This window comes from Nerophis ophidion, linkage group LG04, assembly GCF_033978795.1.
Source record: "Nerophis ophidion isolate RoL-2023_Sa linkage group LG04, RoL_Noph_v1.0, whole genome shotgun sequence".
In the NCBI taxonomy this organism is placed as follows: domain Eukaryota; kingdom Metazoa; phylum Chordata; class Actinopteri; order Syngnathiformes; family Syngnathidae; genus Nerophis; species Nerophis ophidion.
In genome coordinates, this window is record NC_084614.1 from 27357272 (window position 1) to 27374953 (window position 17682).

The 17682-nt window shown below is 40.8% G+C and overlaps 1 protein-coding gene across 2 annotated transcripts in view; it reads right to left on the bottom strand.

Moving 5' to 3' along the window:
* Positions 1-15505, bottom strand: part of LOC133551237 (cell adhesion molecule DSCAML1-like) — a 123904-nt gene extending 108399 nt beyond the window's left edge. For both annotated transcript variants that reach the window (XM_061897735.1, XM_061897736.1), the window contains exons 1-2: positions 15306-15505; positions 2998-3318 (exon numbers count right to left, since the gene is read on the bottom strand). In XM_061897735.1, the coding sequence (XP_061753719.1) occupies positions 2998-3318; positions 15306-15348 (364 nt within the window). In that variant the 5' untranslated portion in view covers positions 15349-15505. The remainder of the gene's footprint in view (positions 1-2997; positions 3319-15305) is intronic.
* Positions 15506-17682: the final 2177 nt, after the last annotated feature.

Consider the following 17682-nt stretch of genomic DNA (forward strand, 5'->3'; position numbering starts at 1 on the left):
CACACACACACGCACACACACACACACACACACACACACACACACACACACACTCAATCCACACAAGGTAGACTACTTGATGTTGTCTTATTTTTTATATACTGTGTTTAATTGGGTTTGTTAGTTTAGTGCTTGAGGTGAGAACCTTGCATAAGCCCTTTTTGCACTTATTTCTTTTTACGTATTTCTCATTACTCATTTTTTGTCTCTATTATATATATGTATAGAGGGCTCTAATAATGTTAAAGAATATATTCAGAAGGTTGTTAACTGTTTTTCTATGCTTTAACTATGAAAATATTTTTTGACCTATAATCCTACTCCCGGAAACATTGTGTACGGCAGGAGTGTTAGCGGTCCGTGGGCTGGATCAGGCCCGCCAGCCAGTTCAATCCAGCCGACAAGAAGAGTTTGCTAAAAATAAAATTTAACTGAATTTTTAAATTACTGAAACTACTGTTCTAAATGTGTTCACTGGGTGTCGCAATAGCAATTCTGTTAGGCAAGCCAATAGTTTTTACAGGACCGAGGAAGTACACTAAGCAAGAGGTACACAGTTAAGCGGGGCTGTAACCCCCCCCAACCCAATGTAAAACAAACATGAGTATAATCAAAATTGGTCACCCCTCTGAAATGCTGCATGAGACACTGCACATTGATATAGTTCTGTGAAAAGTGTCTTCTGTGCAAATTTAAAGAAAGTGGACAGTGTGTGGTTTACTGCAACACTGTCAGTCTTTCAAGCTTTTATTTTTGGTTTGTTGAAATTGTTCACACAGCTTTTATTTTTCCATCAATACACAGTGATGCCTAGAAGGCAGGCAGTAACTCAACCCTCTTGAATAATTTCTACTTCAATTTGTATGGTGTGTTGAGTTAGCACAGGAGTAATACCTGAAAATGACAAATGAGGTAGTTGATACATAGAAGAGTTTTATTTATGCTTTATTTTGTTTTCTTGTTTAATCTTAGATGAGCTGTGACCTAAAGTTTAATTCCTTTGTAAATACACTGAGATTAAGTCAAAATTATTTATGTCCGTTCTGATGTTTCTGAAACTATACCCATTTTTGTCAAGAGGATTACAGTATTTGTGGTATGTACATTTTCAGAATGTGCTTATTCTATCCATCCATCCATTTTTTACCGCTTATTCCCTTTGGGGTGGCGGGGGGCGCTGGTGCCTATCTCAGCTACAATCGGGCGGAAGGCGGGGTACACCCTGGAAAAGTCGCCACCTCATCGCAGGGCTGTGCTTGTTATATCTTGGGCCAAAGTAAAACAAAGAAAACAATATGAAGTTGTCATAGTTATATTCTTAAATTATTATGCAATGATTTTACCCGTCCGACTCACGTGGGAATAGATTTTTCCCCATGCGGCCCATGAACTAAAATGAGTTTGACACCCTTGGTTTCCGGTGTCATGTCTGGTCTAAATTAAATGCAATAAATGAGAGACGACTGTACTGTATTGTGGAGTAAGCCAGCATACCATTTTTTGAAATTGAGATTGTTTTGTTATTTTATTAATTTCCATTTTTAAAAACGTCCCCCGTTAACTGTTCTTGCAGGAATTTCCATAAAGAAAAATAAATGGAAGTTTCTTGAAATTACGTAGACATTATGAAGACACCGACAGTTTTAACAATATTAAAAATTGTGTGTTTTCTTTAAAAAAAAAAATGAAAGTCTGTTTCTGTATGCATGTATATGTGTGTGAGAATGGTGATCTCAATTCAAAGCAAGAAAATGGAGATTCACATTTTTTGCAGATTCATGCAGCTGTGTAGGCCAAAGTGCCCTAGTGGTCTGAACCCAAAAATAAAACCTCATCAACATTTGCAAACACTCCAAGAGACGCCAGGGCCCAAAAGAGGGCGCTGGCTACAGGATGTTAGGTTCACGCTAATCCCTCCTCTCCTGCCGCCAGGCTTTTGGGTCATGTGGGAATGAAGGCAGCACCCGGCTGGCATGCAGCTCAGGGTCCTGGCTCAAATCCGCAACTTGGCGCTAGTATTAGTATTAGAATGAATATGAGTATTAGTTTAGGTCGGTGTTGGGAGGCAGAATATGAAAGCAGATGTTGACGGCAGGGGGGAAGGGGAGGGGGGAGGGTACCGACTGGACTGAATGAACCGCAGAGAACAGACAAAGTGCAACCACTGTATCATCCAGATTTACTCTGGCGGTGATCTAAGGCTACTATTTGTTTAGTAATTTCAGTCTCATGTATCTCAGCTTGTTCTCTAACTGGAGGACTCCAAACCCCCAAATGCACTATTTTGCAGGAGATGAGGTCTGGCTTATTAGAGCAGCATCACACAGTCTAATCAATGAAAAGCACCAATTAGGGTTGTTAATGAGAGATAATTAAAGAAGTGTGTTGTGGCTATATTTAGTCTGACACAGGAGGACAGTTTGCAGAACATGGGCGGAGAGGGAGAACAGAAATGGAGGTAATAGAAACATCTTCTGGTCAGATTTTCCAAAAATAGACAACTTCCTACAGTATCTCTGCTCATTGATTCAAACTGTGACCGGCAATAAATCTCTCCCACAAACACCAAAAATAAAACAGTTATTTTTTGCTAGTACACTCAGATCTGTTGTGACACTTTTTTTTCCACGTCTGATGTGAATCATCGAAAAAGCATACTCGAGGTGCTACTTGTTATGTTATGTGCTGCGGGCTGTGTTGTGTTATGTGCTTTTATGCCTTAAACAGCAAGGTGCCACTCAGCAGTGCAGATGGAGTTAAAGAGGTTATAACTGTATAATGTGCCGCAGTTCAGTCTAATATGAGTCTTCCAGTTCAATTGCTGTTCAGGTTCAGACGAGCTATTTTAGGGCGGGCGATCCTCAGTGCGGGTTGGCCTTTTTTCAGCTGCCAATCACGTCTGCTCCACTCCTCATCATGCAGTCTCATTTTGACCTTTGAGTTGTTTTGCAGATATTCTGTCTTACTTTGTAATATGACTCATCCCCCACAACTCACCAGCTTTGATGCGGATGTTGGGACTGCGGATTTTGCCAGCCTGGTTCTCGGCAGTGCAGAAGTAGTCGTTATCGTGGATGTAGCTGTTGTAGGCGGAGGGCGAGAAGGGGTACAGTTGCAGGGTGCCATTGGCATACACGTGGCGGATGTGTGGCACGTCATAGATGTCGTCGCCGGTGGCCAGGTACCAGCGTAGAATGGCACTGGGGGTGCCCCCTGCTGGACAGGGTAGGGACACCCCCACCGAGCTGGAGTAGGTTACCCTCTGCAGGGAGGCGTTTACAAAGTACAGCCTGGTAGAGCCCACATCCTCACTGTGTACTGCAAGGGGCAAACACAACACAACATCAGGCCGAAGTCACTAAGAGTGTGGCTGTCCTTCAAATGTATTGCAAAAAAAATCATAACAAATATATGTCAAATGTCCAGCTGCACACATCGGTCATGTGACACAAAAAACCCAGGGATTTGGGCTAAAGCCTGTGGTGGTTTAGGTGGATCGCTGGGGGAGGAGCCTGCATCCTCCGTACAGTTGTACACGTACACAAACAAAGAGGAAAAGAGAGAACACTGATGATAGGTTATGTGATTGGAATTTCTATGCCAGACGCAGAGATTTAAATCTTTTTAATCTCCTTACATATTTAACACACACACGGACGGACACACACAAGGACAGATACACAGGAATACTCCTCATTGGCTCACAGATTAAACACATACAGAATAAAGAGAGCGAGAGGGAAGACAGGAAACGGTAGAAGGGGTGGCTTTGGTAAATTGGGGTCATCATAGTCAAGATTAGACAAGAAAAGTATGAGACTGGACGCCGATTGTCCTGATATGTGATCATCCTTTAATTTGAAGGATACACTAATATATTTTTTTAAAAAGGTTTTTATAATTCAAATGAATCAGTTGTGTCGGTTGGTCGAGCACCCCTGAGTAATCCTCACTGTTGTCAGACAATCCATTGCTGACATAACCGCTATATACTGCTTGTTTTGTATATAATAATATAATCACTTCATTCTCACAGTATACTACAGTTAATATAGTCTAACAGTGTTTTTATACCAGACACTTTCATCTATTCTGGATACATAAAAGTCTGTCTGTGTGAGATTAATGTGAGGAACATAAAAGTTGAAGGTAGTTGCAGTAAAAATGTCCGCTCGGTTATGATTTAACCCAAATAAATCCATGGAAGCTAAAAATGGATGTACTATAACAAAATGGGTTAAACACCTGCTCAACACAAGTGAAGCTTATATATCTTCAATACTGCTGGTGTGAAACTCTCACTGGGGAGCACAAAGATGTCCAACTTTTTCTATCTGGGGGTAAACGTTTTAAGTGAGAAGTATACACAAGAAGTGAGAGTGGCCCTAAGCTTGAGACTGATAATGCTGAGCAGAATGTTACAGATGGTATATGAAATGTGTCTGGCAGTCCAGTGGCGGGCTGAAAAATCCAGGTCAGACTCCCTCCCCACTGCAGATTACTGATAATGGCCCCTGAGCATAAAGCCCATATTAAAGATTGCAATATCTATAATCTCCCAATGGGGGGACAGGACTAAAGTGGAGGAGTGTGGGGGTCACCCTGAGAGCTTGGGGGAGGGCAGGGTTCTGACAGTAGATTATATGCCCTGGGGGTCTGGGCACAAGGGGGGTGGGGGAGAGCACCAGGGACTGATGGAGCGGGCTGTGGAAGAGAAGCGGCATCGGAGCAAACTCCCGCCACTGTCAAAAGCAGGTGACCCAAGCATGCACTCACCAAAGATGTGTAACATGCTATACACACGCATACACAATCCAAGGGGACTGTGTGTTGTCATAATGGCGCTGGCATTGACTGTGCCAAAAAACATACAAAAAAACAACTAAACATTACAGCAGCAACATGAAAGAAAACAGTAGCTGGGTGAAAATTCTAAATTTAGGTACTTATAGTCCCTAACATGCACATTGGGCCACAGTGTCTCACTCTCACATATCTGCAAAGTACAAACCTACACATTATACAATGCTGAAATGACTTAGAAAGGTAACACAGCATCTTAGGTGTCTATTCAGTGAGAGTTCACAATTACATTATTATTCCTAGATTATGTCAGTGAGCTGTCATTAAGTTGACCTTACTTGAACAGCAGGTGTCACTGAAGGTCAAAGTGCACCCTGTAACAATCACATTGAGTGCAGGATGACAATGTTGCATGTGGGACGTTCTTCATGTACTGTGTGCAGAAGTACTTGTTCTTTTCAGTTTCATTGTGTAAATAATGTAAATAATTCGATGTATATACTCTGATGATTAACCCGTGTGATGACTGTATTATGCTGATAGTATATATTTGTACCATGAATTGATTTACGTGGACCCCGACTTAAACAAGTTGAAAAACTTATTCGGGTGTTACCATTTAGTGTTCAATTGTACAGAATATGTACTGAACTGTGCAATCTACTAATAAAAGTTTCAATCAATCAATCAATCAATCAATGTATAGGGATGTTCTCTTGATCTCAATGACAGTTATTATTAGTTTCTGGTATTTTGTATTATTTCTTGTCGGGCGCTCCTATATTTTTTTCCACTTCCTGTTTTCTGACCTTTACTACCACTGCTCGGGTCTAAGCATTGGCTCCGTCACCTGTCCCTGATTGCAAATCAGGACACACCTGGGTCCCTGGCTGCTAAGAGGACGGGGCTGGATCATTTTTCTTTGTTTGTTTTGTGCTTTAGACAAGTCTTTGTGCCTACTGCCTGAAAATCTTAGTTTTTTGTTTGTTTTTTTCTATTAAAAAAAAAAAAAAAAAAGTCCTTGTTTTTTGCACTTGCCTGACATTTCTGCATTTCGGAGTCCAGACAAACACCAGACTGTTACAAGTGTAACAATATGAAAATGTCAAATCACGGTTATAGTGACCAAAATTACCCCGGTGATTAACTCGATCAAACATTGTGGAAATGTCTGTGACCACAGCCAATCAGAGTTGGTATTTTACCTCTCCACTTCCGGTTGCAGTTTACAGCAGAAGTAAAGAGAATGAGCCAACTTGGAGCTAAACACGGAGCTGAGAGCAGTAAAAAGTCCTTTTTTTTTTTTTTCCCCTTTTTCATGAAAAAGGGAGGTTTTTGTGGTTGGTGCACTAATTGTAAGTGTATATTTTGTTTTTTATGTTGATTTAATAAAAAAAAAGAAAAGAAAATGTATTTATTTTTTATTTATTTATTTTTATTAAATATTTATAAAAATTCTTCTGCGGCCCGGTACCAATCGGGCCACGGCCCGGTGGTTGGGGACCACTGACTTAGACTATATGTGACCAATAAAAGTCTACAAACGTGAATTGAGGAAGTCTGCTCAGACTGGGAGCAAAAGGTCTTCTCAGACAAACTGAATAGTCCAGGTGCCATTATTTGAATGTTCTGAGAATACAATGACTTGGATGAATCAGAACATCCTTAAACACCATTCAGAATGATACAGTGGAATTATATACCACTGCAAAGTAGAATTATGAAAACAAACATTAAATGTTAAATCAATTCATGTCAATCAAAATCAAACATTATTGTCTTTATAAAGTATTTTTTATACATTGCACCTATCGATTATTTTAGCAATCGAGTAATCTACCGATTATTGTGTTCGATTAACTGAGTAATCTGAACACACTTTATAGTCTCAATGTGTATTTCAGTGGAAATTAGTTTTCTGCTTGATATAACCTTTATCCTTTTTTCTAGTAAATACATACCATCATCGTTGAAATTGCACTTTTAACATCTGTGCAAAAAAAACAATCCTTATAAAGATCTCGGCTTTTTGCCACACTGATCACTGCACCCACACACTTCTGCTCTCACATGCGCTCTATTGCAGCTTCACATATTTTTGATCAAATTGTATACACTTAATCGATCAAACCAACATAACATAAATCAAAACTTTATTTTAATCAAACTAATTAATTTAATAAAATGTTTTGCTGACAAATTCATTTGTCAACAATAGTCGCTGACGTCATCACTTGTTTTTTTCCGGACGGAAGCAGTTCAGCGCAGCCAATCGCCACAACATCGCAGGTGAAAACATGCAAAGTGTGGGGACATTTCCCCTTTTTCTTCCTGAAAACATGAAGACCTTGCTCATTTTGAAAGTCAAACATTGTTTTTTTATGGCAGTGCATCTTTGATATGGGAGCATTTGAAGCAGAGGCAAGATGTCAGACATCTGAAGGATGCAATCTCAACTAAGTAAAATAGCTAGCTTGATACAGTACTTTACTAGCCAGCAAACAAGTGTGATACGAGTTCTGTGAAAAATATATTTATTATCATTTTAGTCAAAGTCCGCCAGCTGAACTTAAAGTTAAAGTACCACTGACAGTCACACAGACACCAAGTGTGGAGAAATTAACCTCTGCATTTGACCTATCCCCTTGTTTCACCCCCTGGGAGGTGAGGGGAGCAGTAAGCAGCAGCGGTGGCCGCGCACGGGAATAATTTTGGTGATTTAACCCCCAATTCCAGGTAATTTTTATAGTCATTGGTATGACTCGGCCAGGGGTTTGAACTCACGACCTACTGATCTCAGGGCAGACACTCTAACCCCAAGGCCACTGAACAGCATTTGTCCAACTTTTTTTTTTTTGTCAAGTACTCTTTTTTTCTTTTTTTTTTTTAAAAGGTCTATTAACGAGTCTGATTATTCACAACATATAATGACAAAGTTACTAAGTTGGCAACACTGATCCCTCCGGTTACGTATTGTTATTTCCTGGCAGACATGTTGCATATACAGGATTGTAATTATGTGTTTATGAGGGAGGGAGAAGTGGTAGTGCCAAATCTATTTGTGGGGGTCCAAATGATTTGTGGCTGGCCGCTTTACCTGTTGGCGGGGGCAAATTGAATCAGATATGAACACCTATTAACTGTACATCTGTTATCGGACATGGTACCTCTGCATACCCCACCTCACATCACTAACAGAATCTTGTGCTACCGCTTGGTCTATAAGAGCTCCAGCCACTATTTTATACATTGTGCTAGAACACTGCATGAATATGTATGTCGTAGAGGTAGAAGTCATAACCTATGCAAGGTTTCATCATGCATATTGCAGCTGATTTACGCCTCTCCAGGATGTGTGTGCATGTACACACACGACACTTATTTGTAACAGGGATGAAAAGTTAAACAAACCCCAGAGCCACCAATGTTTCAACATACATACATTCTCGCACCCCCATACCCAACCACAAGTCTAATATCGCATGCTCATTCACTATTGCCATCTTTCTACATCCTTTATCATTTTCACAGCGTATTTCATTTGATTTGATGAAAGAGGTGGCTAGGGAGAGCGGGCACAACTCAACTTTAATGAGATGTTTCATGCAGGAAGCCAGGTGTAGCCGTCCTTCACTTTAAGTATGCGTAGCCCCTCATTTTTGAAACAACTTAATTTGTAAATAATTGAGAGGTTGTTTTCAAGTAAAAACAGAAATTGTGTTGGTGTGTTTACTTAACAACATTTTTGAACCTGGCACATTTAATTCAGTGGTCTCAAATTCAATTTACCTGGGGGCCACTAGACGCACAGTCTGGTTACTTCAGAATCCTGTTTAAACCAAAAGACTACATTTGTTAACTATTCCTACAAGCAGCTACAGTAGTGACCCTGCGCTCTAGTATGCTTTAAGTCAGGGGTCGGCAACCTTCAGCATACAAAGAGCCATTTGAGCCCATTTCCCACCAAAGTTAACCCACCTACAGCCGCAAACTCAGTTTGAGCAAAATGACAATAACACTATTTTTAGTTTAATTACATTTAAGATATCGTATTTATGAAATCAAACACTAGACAGAATACGACATAGCAAGTATTTTTGCTCTGATCAGCTTTCTGTACCAGTTACGAAACTGCTCTTTTTCCGGTCATCCCCAGCTTGGTAGTATTTTTCTGCAATTGGAAATGTACTTCCACATTTTAATTTTTTGTTGTTTGCTATTTTCTCCCCACATATTAAGCACACAGGTGAACCAACCTTGTCAACAGTAAACGCAAATTAAACTGTCCATGTAACATTAAATGTTTTATTTTCAACAGCAATGTTTCTCTTTTTGATTTGTCCATTGCTTATTTACTGGGGGTTGACCACTACCAACAATGCTATTGCTTGGTAGCAAAAGGTGACACATCGGGGGTGTTACGTACATTTCGATAGACTAAATATATTGCAAGATCACAAACTCTAAAATAAAAACGGCTGCATTAAAATAGACTAACTAAATGAAATAAAATAAATTTAAATTAAATAGCCATTATTTATTGACATTTTTTAAAAGCCAAAGGGAGCCAGGCTGGAGGCATGAAAGAGCCGTATGCTCTTTCAGTCATTCAGCCTGCTTTAAGTCATTTTAAATGTAAAATTGTATGTAAAAATTGTTTACAACCATCACTCGCCACATCACACTTCAAATATTGCGGTTCGTGTTCATCACATTGCAAATTTTATGAGGATACATGTTTTTTAGGCATATTCTACACTTTTTCAAGCATAAATTTGTGAAATAAACTAAAAATATCTAAAGTTAAGTAGCATTGGCCACTAGAGAAGACCAATATTGGTGGGCTGTTCAGTATCCTGTTCCACTGTTTGACTATGCCGCAGGCAGCATTACTGCATTGGATTGAAAGTGTAAAGGTGATTTAAGGGTGGTGATTCATGTACAGAGGGGTCTCATAATGTTGAAAAAAGTATTCAGAAGGTCCTAAACCAGGGGTCGGCAACCTTTACCACTCAAAGAGCCATTTTGACCCGTTTCACAAAATTAAGAAAACAATGGGAGCCACAAAACTCTTTTGAAATTTTAAATGAAATAACAATGCATATAGAGTTTTTTTTACTTTGTGCTATGTATAAACCAGGGGTCTCAGATACGCGGCTGCACCTTAATATGAAAATGTAATGATGGTGGGGCCCGCGAGTACAGCATCACACTTGCCAACCCTCCCAAATATTCCGAGAGACAACCGAATGTCAGATCAACTATTCTCGCGAATGTTTGCAGAATTTCCCTCGATTAACAATAATAAGGGAATCCTATGAAGGTACTGCCTTTGGCGCCCTCTACAACACGTTCAATCAGCTTGTCAGCCCAGTCACATGTCGTATGAGGCTTCTGCTGACACACGCCAACGATTGCAAGGCATACTTGTTCAACAGCCATACATGTCACACTGAGGGTTGTGATATAAACAACTTTTGCACTCTTATTAATACGCGCCACACTGTGAACCCACGCCAAACAAGAATGACAAACATTTTGGGAGAACATCCTCACTGTAACACAACATAAACACAAAACAACAAATACCCAGAATCCCATGCGTCGGTTGGGGTGGGAAGAGTTGGGGGGGCGGGGTTTGGTGCTAGCGGGGTTTATAATGTGTAATGTATTGAAGTCCAGGTGAATATTGCAGAATGTTATCCCTTGATTTCTGAGAGAGGCACTAAAATCCGGAAACCTCCCCGGAATAATCGGTACTAAAATCCGGAAACCTCCCCGAAATAATCGTTGGGGTCGACAATTTAGAAGCTGAGCCACATCAGACTGATCAAAGAGCCGCATGCGGCTCCGGAGCCGCGGGTTGCCGACCCCTGTCCTAAACAGTTTTATGCTCTAGCTTTGCAAGTATTGGATTTATAATCAATTATTCTCACATAGGGGAAATTCATTTATCGTGGTCATGTCCACCAATAAGCAGCAATAAACGAGGGACGACTTATATTTTAAAAACTGTTGAAAATGTTGAGTTCCCCAGGAGATGGTCACAAACTTTATCCTTGTCGCCCAGCAATAGTGTGTTTGGCTCAAGCCTTGCAGGTAGCTGGATGGAGACCCTGTTTTAAGGCAGTAAAATGTATCTGCGAGCCAGATGCAGTCATCAAATGAGCCACATCTGCCTCCTGGGCTACAGGTTACCCACCCATGGTCTGTGCAATTTTCAACACATAAAATGTAAGACTTTTTAAGACATTTTTAAGATCATAATGCCAATAATTTACATTTACACATCCATACTGACAAACAGTACAAGTCAATCCCTGTAAAACTTTGTAGGTATTTTAGCAACCTTTGAAACAGACTTCCTGAATTTTCAACTTTTTCCATTATCTCCCTTTCACTTTTACCACAAGGTTTACAAACAACGTCCTCTGTGATGATGGCTTCACACCCTGGTCATGACCTGACATAACGTTATTACATTTCTAACCTTCTATGGGATTTTAATAGAATCTAAGCTATTTTAAGGCCTTAAATTTGAACAAAGAGATGTTACACTTTTTAAAGACTTTTTAAAGGGGTCATGTGATTTTTTTCTGTATTTAAAACACTTTGTTGTGGTCTACCTAACACGTGAAAAATGCAAAACAAAATGTACAGACCTTTTTCAAGCTGCTTTCTGACCATCTCTTATTTATTTTGCTCCACTTTGGCAACATCTTTTCCCCGCCATTTTGTTGTGTTTAGAGTTTCCATTGCAAGTCTTTTGACATATTTAAGTTTGAATATACACTACTTTGTATTAGAAATGGCAACAGCAGAGGATGCATGTGCATTTACAAGCCAGTCTGCCTCAAAATAAGAGGATATAAGAAGATACTTATTGACTACATTGTCGGACTACAATGGTGGACTTCAGGTAGCTCTTCAGGTAAAACTTTACCAAATGGAAAATCCCCTGATGTCACCAATGGGAAAAACGTAACGAATGGGGCAAATTCCAAATGGATTGTTCAGCTGTAGTATGAAGGAAGGCAGGAATGGTTTTGTAAATATCTCCACCATGCCTCGATGGTTTTATTCAATTTTTTTGGGACTTATGCAGATCCCAAATACCCAACAGGTATAGGTAAGGAACAATTGGGTTTTGCATAATAGGGTTCCTTTAAGACCCTGCGGGTACCCTGCCTTTCCCTAGCAATAAAAGCTATGACGTTAGGTAGAGGGCCACAAAATAAGGGTCAGCAGGCCGCAAATGACTTGCGGGCTACAATTTTGAGACTACTGATTTAAATAAATGATTGATAATTAATGAGGGGCCAAGGCATTGGAAAACTCCTGAAATGGCATGCATACTCTCCTAAGAACCAGCGTCCTCTGCAGTGGACATTTTTTGCGGTCTGTTTCTTTTGTCAGAGTTACAAAGTTTCAAAATAAACTGTCATGTTATTGTTATCCATCCATCCATCCATTTTATATCACTTTTCCCTGGAGCCTCTCTCAGCTGTATTCGGGACATTCACAGTCACATTCATTCACTAGGGCCAATTTAGTGTTGCCAATCAGTCTATCCCCAGGTGCATGTCTTTGGAGGTGGGAGGAAGCCAGAGACAAAACAAAAATGTCCACTGCAGAGTACATTGTCTCTTACTGGCCTGTGTCATTTTGAGTACTATTATGTGTATTTCATGGAATTTTTCAAACATTCAATGTTTTTAGCTGGATGTCAGGTGTATACCCTGATGTCCTGTATGCCATCTCTAAAATGTTGACTTTAGACTTGAGGATAGCTCCTGTGTGAAAACCTGCAGCAGGAGGGCAAAATGAATAGGGGTGTGCATTGAATATTGGTGGGATATAGGGAGATAAAGGTAGGTGCAAGCTTGTACATAATCCTCAGGGGTCCGTGTAAGTAGGTGGAGAGTAGGAGGGGTAGGTGGTTGGGGTTAGATCTAATCAACGTCGGGGTACGGGGTCCCCACCTAGTCCTATACACCCTGTCCCCAACAATCTGCTCGTGGCCCCACCCACCCAACATCCTCTCCCCAGCTTGTGCTGTGTCAGTTTAAAAAAAGTGTGCTACTTCAGCAGTCCCCTGGGACCTGCAATACCCCCACCCTCCCCATACACCCCCCTCCCCACACACACACACACAGAAACACATCAAAGCAGCCAGTTTCTCTCCTAATGTGAATATCAAATCTGTGGATCACAAGTCCCAGCACAGTCTGCATAAAATGCCCCTCCCCCCAGCCTTTAATTCTGCCTAGTGATGAGGGAAAGAGAGGGAGGGGAGTTGCTGAGAGGAAGAAGCAAAGGCGGGAGGGAGCGATGGAGAGGGAGATTGAACGAAAACAACCACTTGCTTCCGAAATTTGACATTTGTCGAATGCATCCTCCAAAAATAAGCATGTAAAGATCATTTTTACTTCACGTCTGATTAAAAATGGACTGGAGGGTGATGCATGTGACATAACACAATCTGCCACATCCAACTTTGCATCGTTAAAAGTACAGAATTTTGTTTGCCGATAGGCAACAATGTTTGACTTCTTTAAAGTTATGCGAGGATCATTCATTCAGAGTAAATTCATCGTTGACTGGTCTGATTTTGGATCAATATCAATTACATTTGCGAATTAAAATGGGAGAAGCTGACAGATTTGAGGCCTGCCTTAATAATGTGGCCCCAGTGGAGCCCCTGCACAGCTCTGTCATTGAGCGGTGCCTACTGCTCACATTGCAGCTTTAATTGTGCAGCCTTGCAAAGACAGCACTGGGAATTGGATTGCGGGAGGGAAGGGCGAATTTAGCATATTTCTATTTGTGAAGGTTGAGCGGCATATGTGGAAGATGCGAATGTGCCAGGGTGAAGGATCACCTTATTGCTTCACAGGCTGCACATTTCCCTTTAACTTGAACGCATCACGTTTTAATAGGGGGCGCGCTCAGCGGGCCTCCATACCTTAAACTGCCCCTGATTCGTTCCCATGCTTTGACAATATAAAAGCCTTCAATTTGGTGGAATTTTAAAAAATAGTGTGCAGTGTGTTGTAATTGACCAGGCCCTTTTAACCAATTGTTCGGTAATTGCTCCTTTTTGTGCATGCTTCCGCCATTTTCCCATAGTTGTTTCCGATTAACCACGCCAATCAAGACAAAAAGAGAGACACAAACTTACTTCTGCTGTTTACAAATGTGTTGCAGCCAAGTGTTTATAACAAGCATGGGGCGTCCCCCTCACCCACCAATCTTCTTCCCCCATTACGCAGGCGCGCGCACTCACACCCAGCGAGAGGCGCACGTCCCGGCAAGGGCGCGAACACGTCTGAGGGTCCAGGTGCGCCATTAGTGAGGAACATGACCGGGCAAGTCTGCAATCTGGCCCCCTACGCCTTTGGATGCCCTCATTTGCATATATTAAACATGCACATAGACACACCACGGCTTCATTAATTCCTCCTTTTAGTGTATAAATGAATAAAGGGGACATTTTGCACGGTGGCTTGAAGAAATGTACAAAATAAAAATAAAAAGCAGGCAGGAAATAATTGTAAGAATTCAAAACATGTTTTTTTTTCGTTTGCAAAGGGAGCAAACTGGCTTTTTTAAATTTCCATTTCATAGGCCTGGCTGCTGAGTTTAATTTCTGTCATTTTCGATGCAGGGTTATTAAAAAGGCTACTCAACAGGCTCAAATATATGAAAGAAAATTGTATTCAAAACAAGCGCATCGTCCTTTGCATTTATGCATCAATTTTAACCCTGCAATGTCGAAGCGACTAATTGCAGCAATTAGGGCCTTTATGCAGCTTTAGACCTATTTAACGAACAGGGCCGTTGTCGGGGAAAAGCCGATTGTTTTCCAGAAAATTACTACTCGTTACAAATTGCCGCTAATGCCCCAGACATAAAACCATCTAAAATAATCATGTTGAAAATGACAGGCTTTGCGGTGGAGCGTTTCAACACCGTTCCTATCACAACAGCTGCAATTAGCAAAACGTGCACGACGAGAGGGGGAATAATCCTTAAAAAATCACAAAAGGCTCAAAACTTTAAAGAGTGCCACATTTGGAGTAAATTCGTTTCAAAAGAAGAGGATGCATTGATATATTTGCATCATGTGCATGTTTTGACTTCTCCCTCAGCCTCTTGCTGTATTTGCACCTCATTCTCCCCATTCAGCCATTTTACATATTCATATCTGGTAATGCGAAAAACAATCCAGGCGTTGCAGTGGCCTATACGATTGAACACACACACAAACACACACACGCACACGAAAAAAATACTTTTCAGGCACACTTTCTTGAAAAGATCCATATGTTTATCAGTCATTTATATTTAGGCACAAATAAAGCGACATGTATCGCTCAATTAGAAAACACATGACGACGCGTCAGAGCCTCAATTCTTTTTTGGAAAAATGACATTAAGTATCAAATTTGGAAACTATCACTAAAACACGCACTAAAATGACAATGTTTAATTTGTCTTACCTTCTTGGAGAGAGTACAGCAGGAGTAAAGTTACAAGCCACATGCCATAAATAGCAGGTATATTTTTCGGAAATATCTGACAATCCTGGCAAGTGTGAGGGGCAGCTTTTTTTTTTTTCCCCTCCACCAGGTGGGTCTCCGTGCTGGACTGGCGACTGTGCTCCCCGGAAGTCTCTTCAGCCCTGCCGCCCCTCTAAGAATGGAGGGGAAAGGAGAAGCGCCCCAGCCCCGCCCATGTCCCTCCTCTCTACCCGGGACTAAAGCGTATACAAATTCAACATCCCCTCACCCAATACGCATCACAACGAGTGAACCCAACATGGTATTGAGGGGTTCATTTCAAGGTGCTTTTTTTTTTTTTTTGGTCAGCAGCCACCTGTGAGGGCAGGAATGACCGCGTCTCTGCGCACTGGACCAAGGGAAGGCGCAAGGCTCTAACACTACACTTTTGCCAATCAAAAGTACATTAAATGACATAAATATACAATACTTTTCATTGTCTACAACCAAATGTGAGTGGATATGTGTGCACTGGAGGAAATAAAGCATAGTTAAACAAAACCATATTCATTTTTAAGCAATCATTCAATTGAATCCAAATGGTCCACTGCGTCTGCATGCATACATTTATGCGTACCGATATGCAAGGGCACTCCCATGCAGCTCATTGAATATTTAAAGGGAAGGCGTTTAATACATATTAAAAAGTTGCTGCATGCAGTATGAAATATGATCTTCAAACGTTCAGCTGTACGTGCAATGACGCGCTCAAAAATCATTGGACGCTATACCACTGTGTTATTGATGAGGTTGTTTTTTTTAACTTACATGCTAGTATTTGCAATAAAATACTTTATATCAAGTGTGCTTTGTCTTAATTCATGTAGCTAATAATTGGCCAAAAATACTGAATACACCCTGTAACCTCTCGAAAGCGCACCATTTATATACAGTTTTATATTATTGTTGATGTGTATTAGAGTGTATTACAGGGCTTACTTATCAGTGTATCTATGGAATATATGCCTTTTATGTCGGACAACTTTAAGGTCAGTTGGCACTCCGGTGTCAAATGAAGCTCACTGCTGACATCTGCTGGTTGAATTTGTACATGCTTGCAGGCCTTTTGTAATGATCAATACAGAGCATTCGGGGTGAGCATTTTCTACACACCTCTTATAAAGACAGGCTTCCAGATAAAGTGCATAAACTACCATACTTCTTTAAAGGCCTACTGAAACCCACTACTACCGACCACGCAGTCTGATAGTTCATATATCAATGATGAAATATTAACATTGCAACACTTGCCAATACGGCCGGTTTAGTTTATTTACTAAATTGCAATTTTAAATTTCCCGCTGAGTTTCTTGTTGAAAACGTCATGGAATGATGACGCATGCGCGTGACGTCACGGACTGTAGAGGACATATTAGCCAGCACCATTTGCGGCTAAAAGTCGTCTCTTTTCATTGCGCAATTAAACAGTACTCTGGACATCTGTGTTGCTAAATATTTTGCAATTTGTTGAATTTATAATGGAGAAGTCAAAGTAGAAAGACGGAGTTGGGAAGCTTTAGCCTTTAGCCACACAAACACACGGTGATTCCTTGTTTAAAATTCCCGAGGTGAAGCTTTACTATGGATCAGAGCGGTCAAGCGAACATGGGTCCCGACCACATGTCAACCGGCAGGTTTCGGTGACAAAATTGTGGTAAAAAGTCGCCTCTTACCGGAGATCAGCTGAGCTTGCGCCGTCCATGCAGCTGCCGTCGACTTCCCTCAGAGACTGGCCTCAAGACACCCGTGGACACATCCCTTCGACTATCAGGTACTATTTAATCTCACTAAAACACTAGCAACACAATAGAAAGATAAGGGATTTCCCAGAATTATCCTAGAAGATGTGTCTAAAAACATCTGAATCCTTCCCAATGTAATCGCCTTTTTTTTTAAACTTTATTTATTTTCATTTTTTTATTTTCTAGTCCTTCGCTATCAATATCATCATCCACAAATCTTTCATCCTCTCTCAAATTAATGGGGAAATTGTCGTTTTCTCGGTCCGAATAGCTCTTGCTGCTGGAGGCTCCCATTATAAACAATGTGAGGACGTGAGGAGCCCTCACCCTTGTGACGTCATCGTCTGCGACTTCCGGTAAAGGCAAGGCTTTTTTATCAGCACCAAAAGTTGCGAACTTTATCGTGGATGTTCTCTACTAAATCCTTTCAGCAAAAATATGGCAATATCGCGAAATGATCAAGTATGACACATAGAATGGACCTGCTATCCCCGTTTAAATAAGAACATCTAATTTCAGTAGGCCTTTAAAGTGCATAGTTCTGTCATTACCTTTCAACATTAACTTGGTGATGT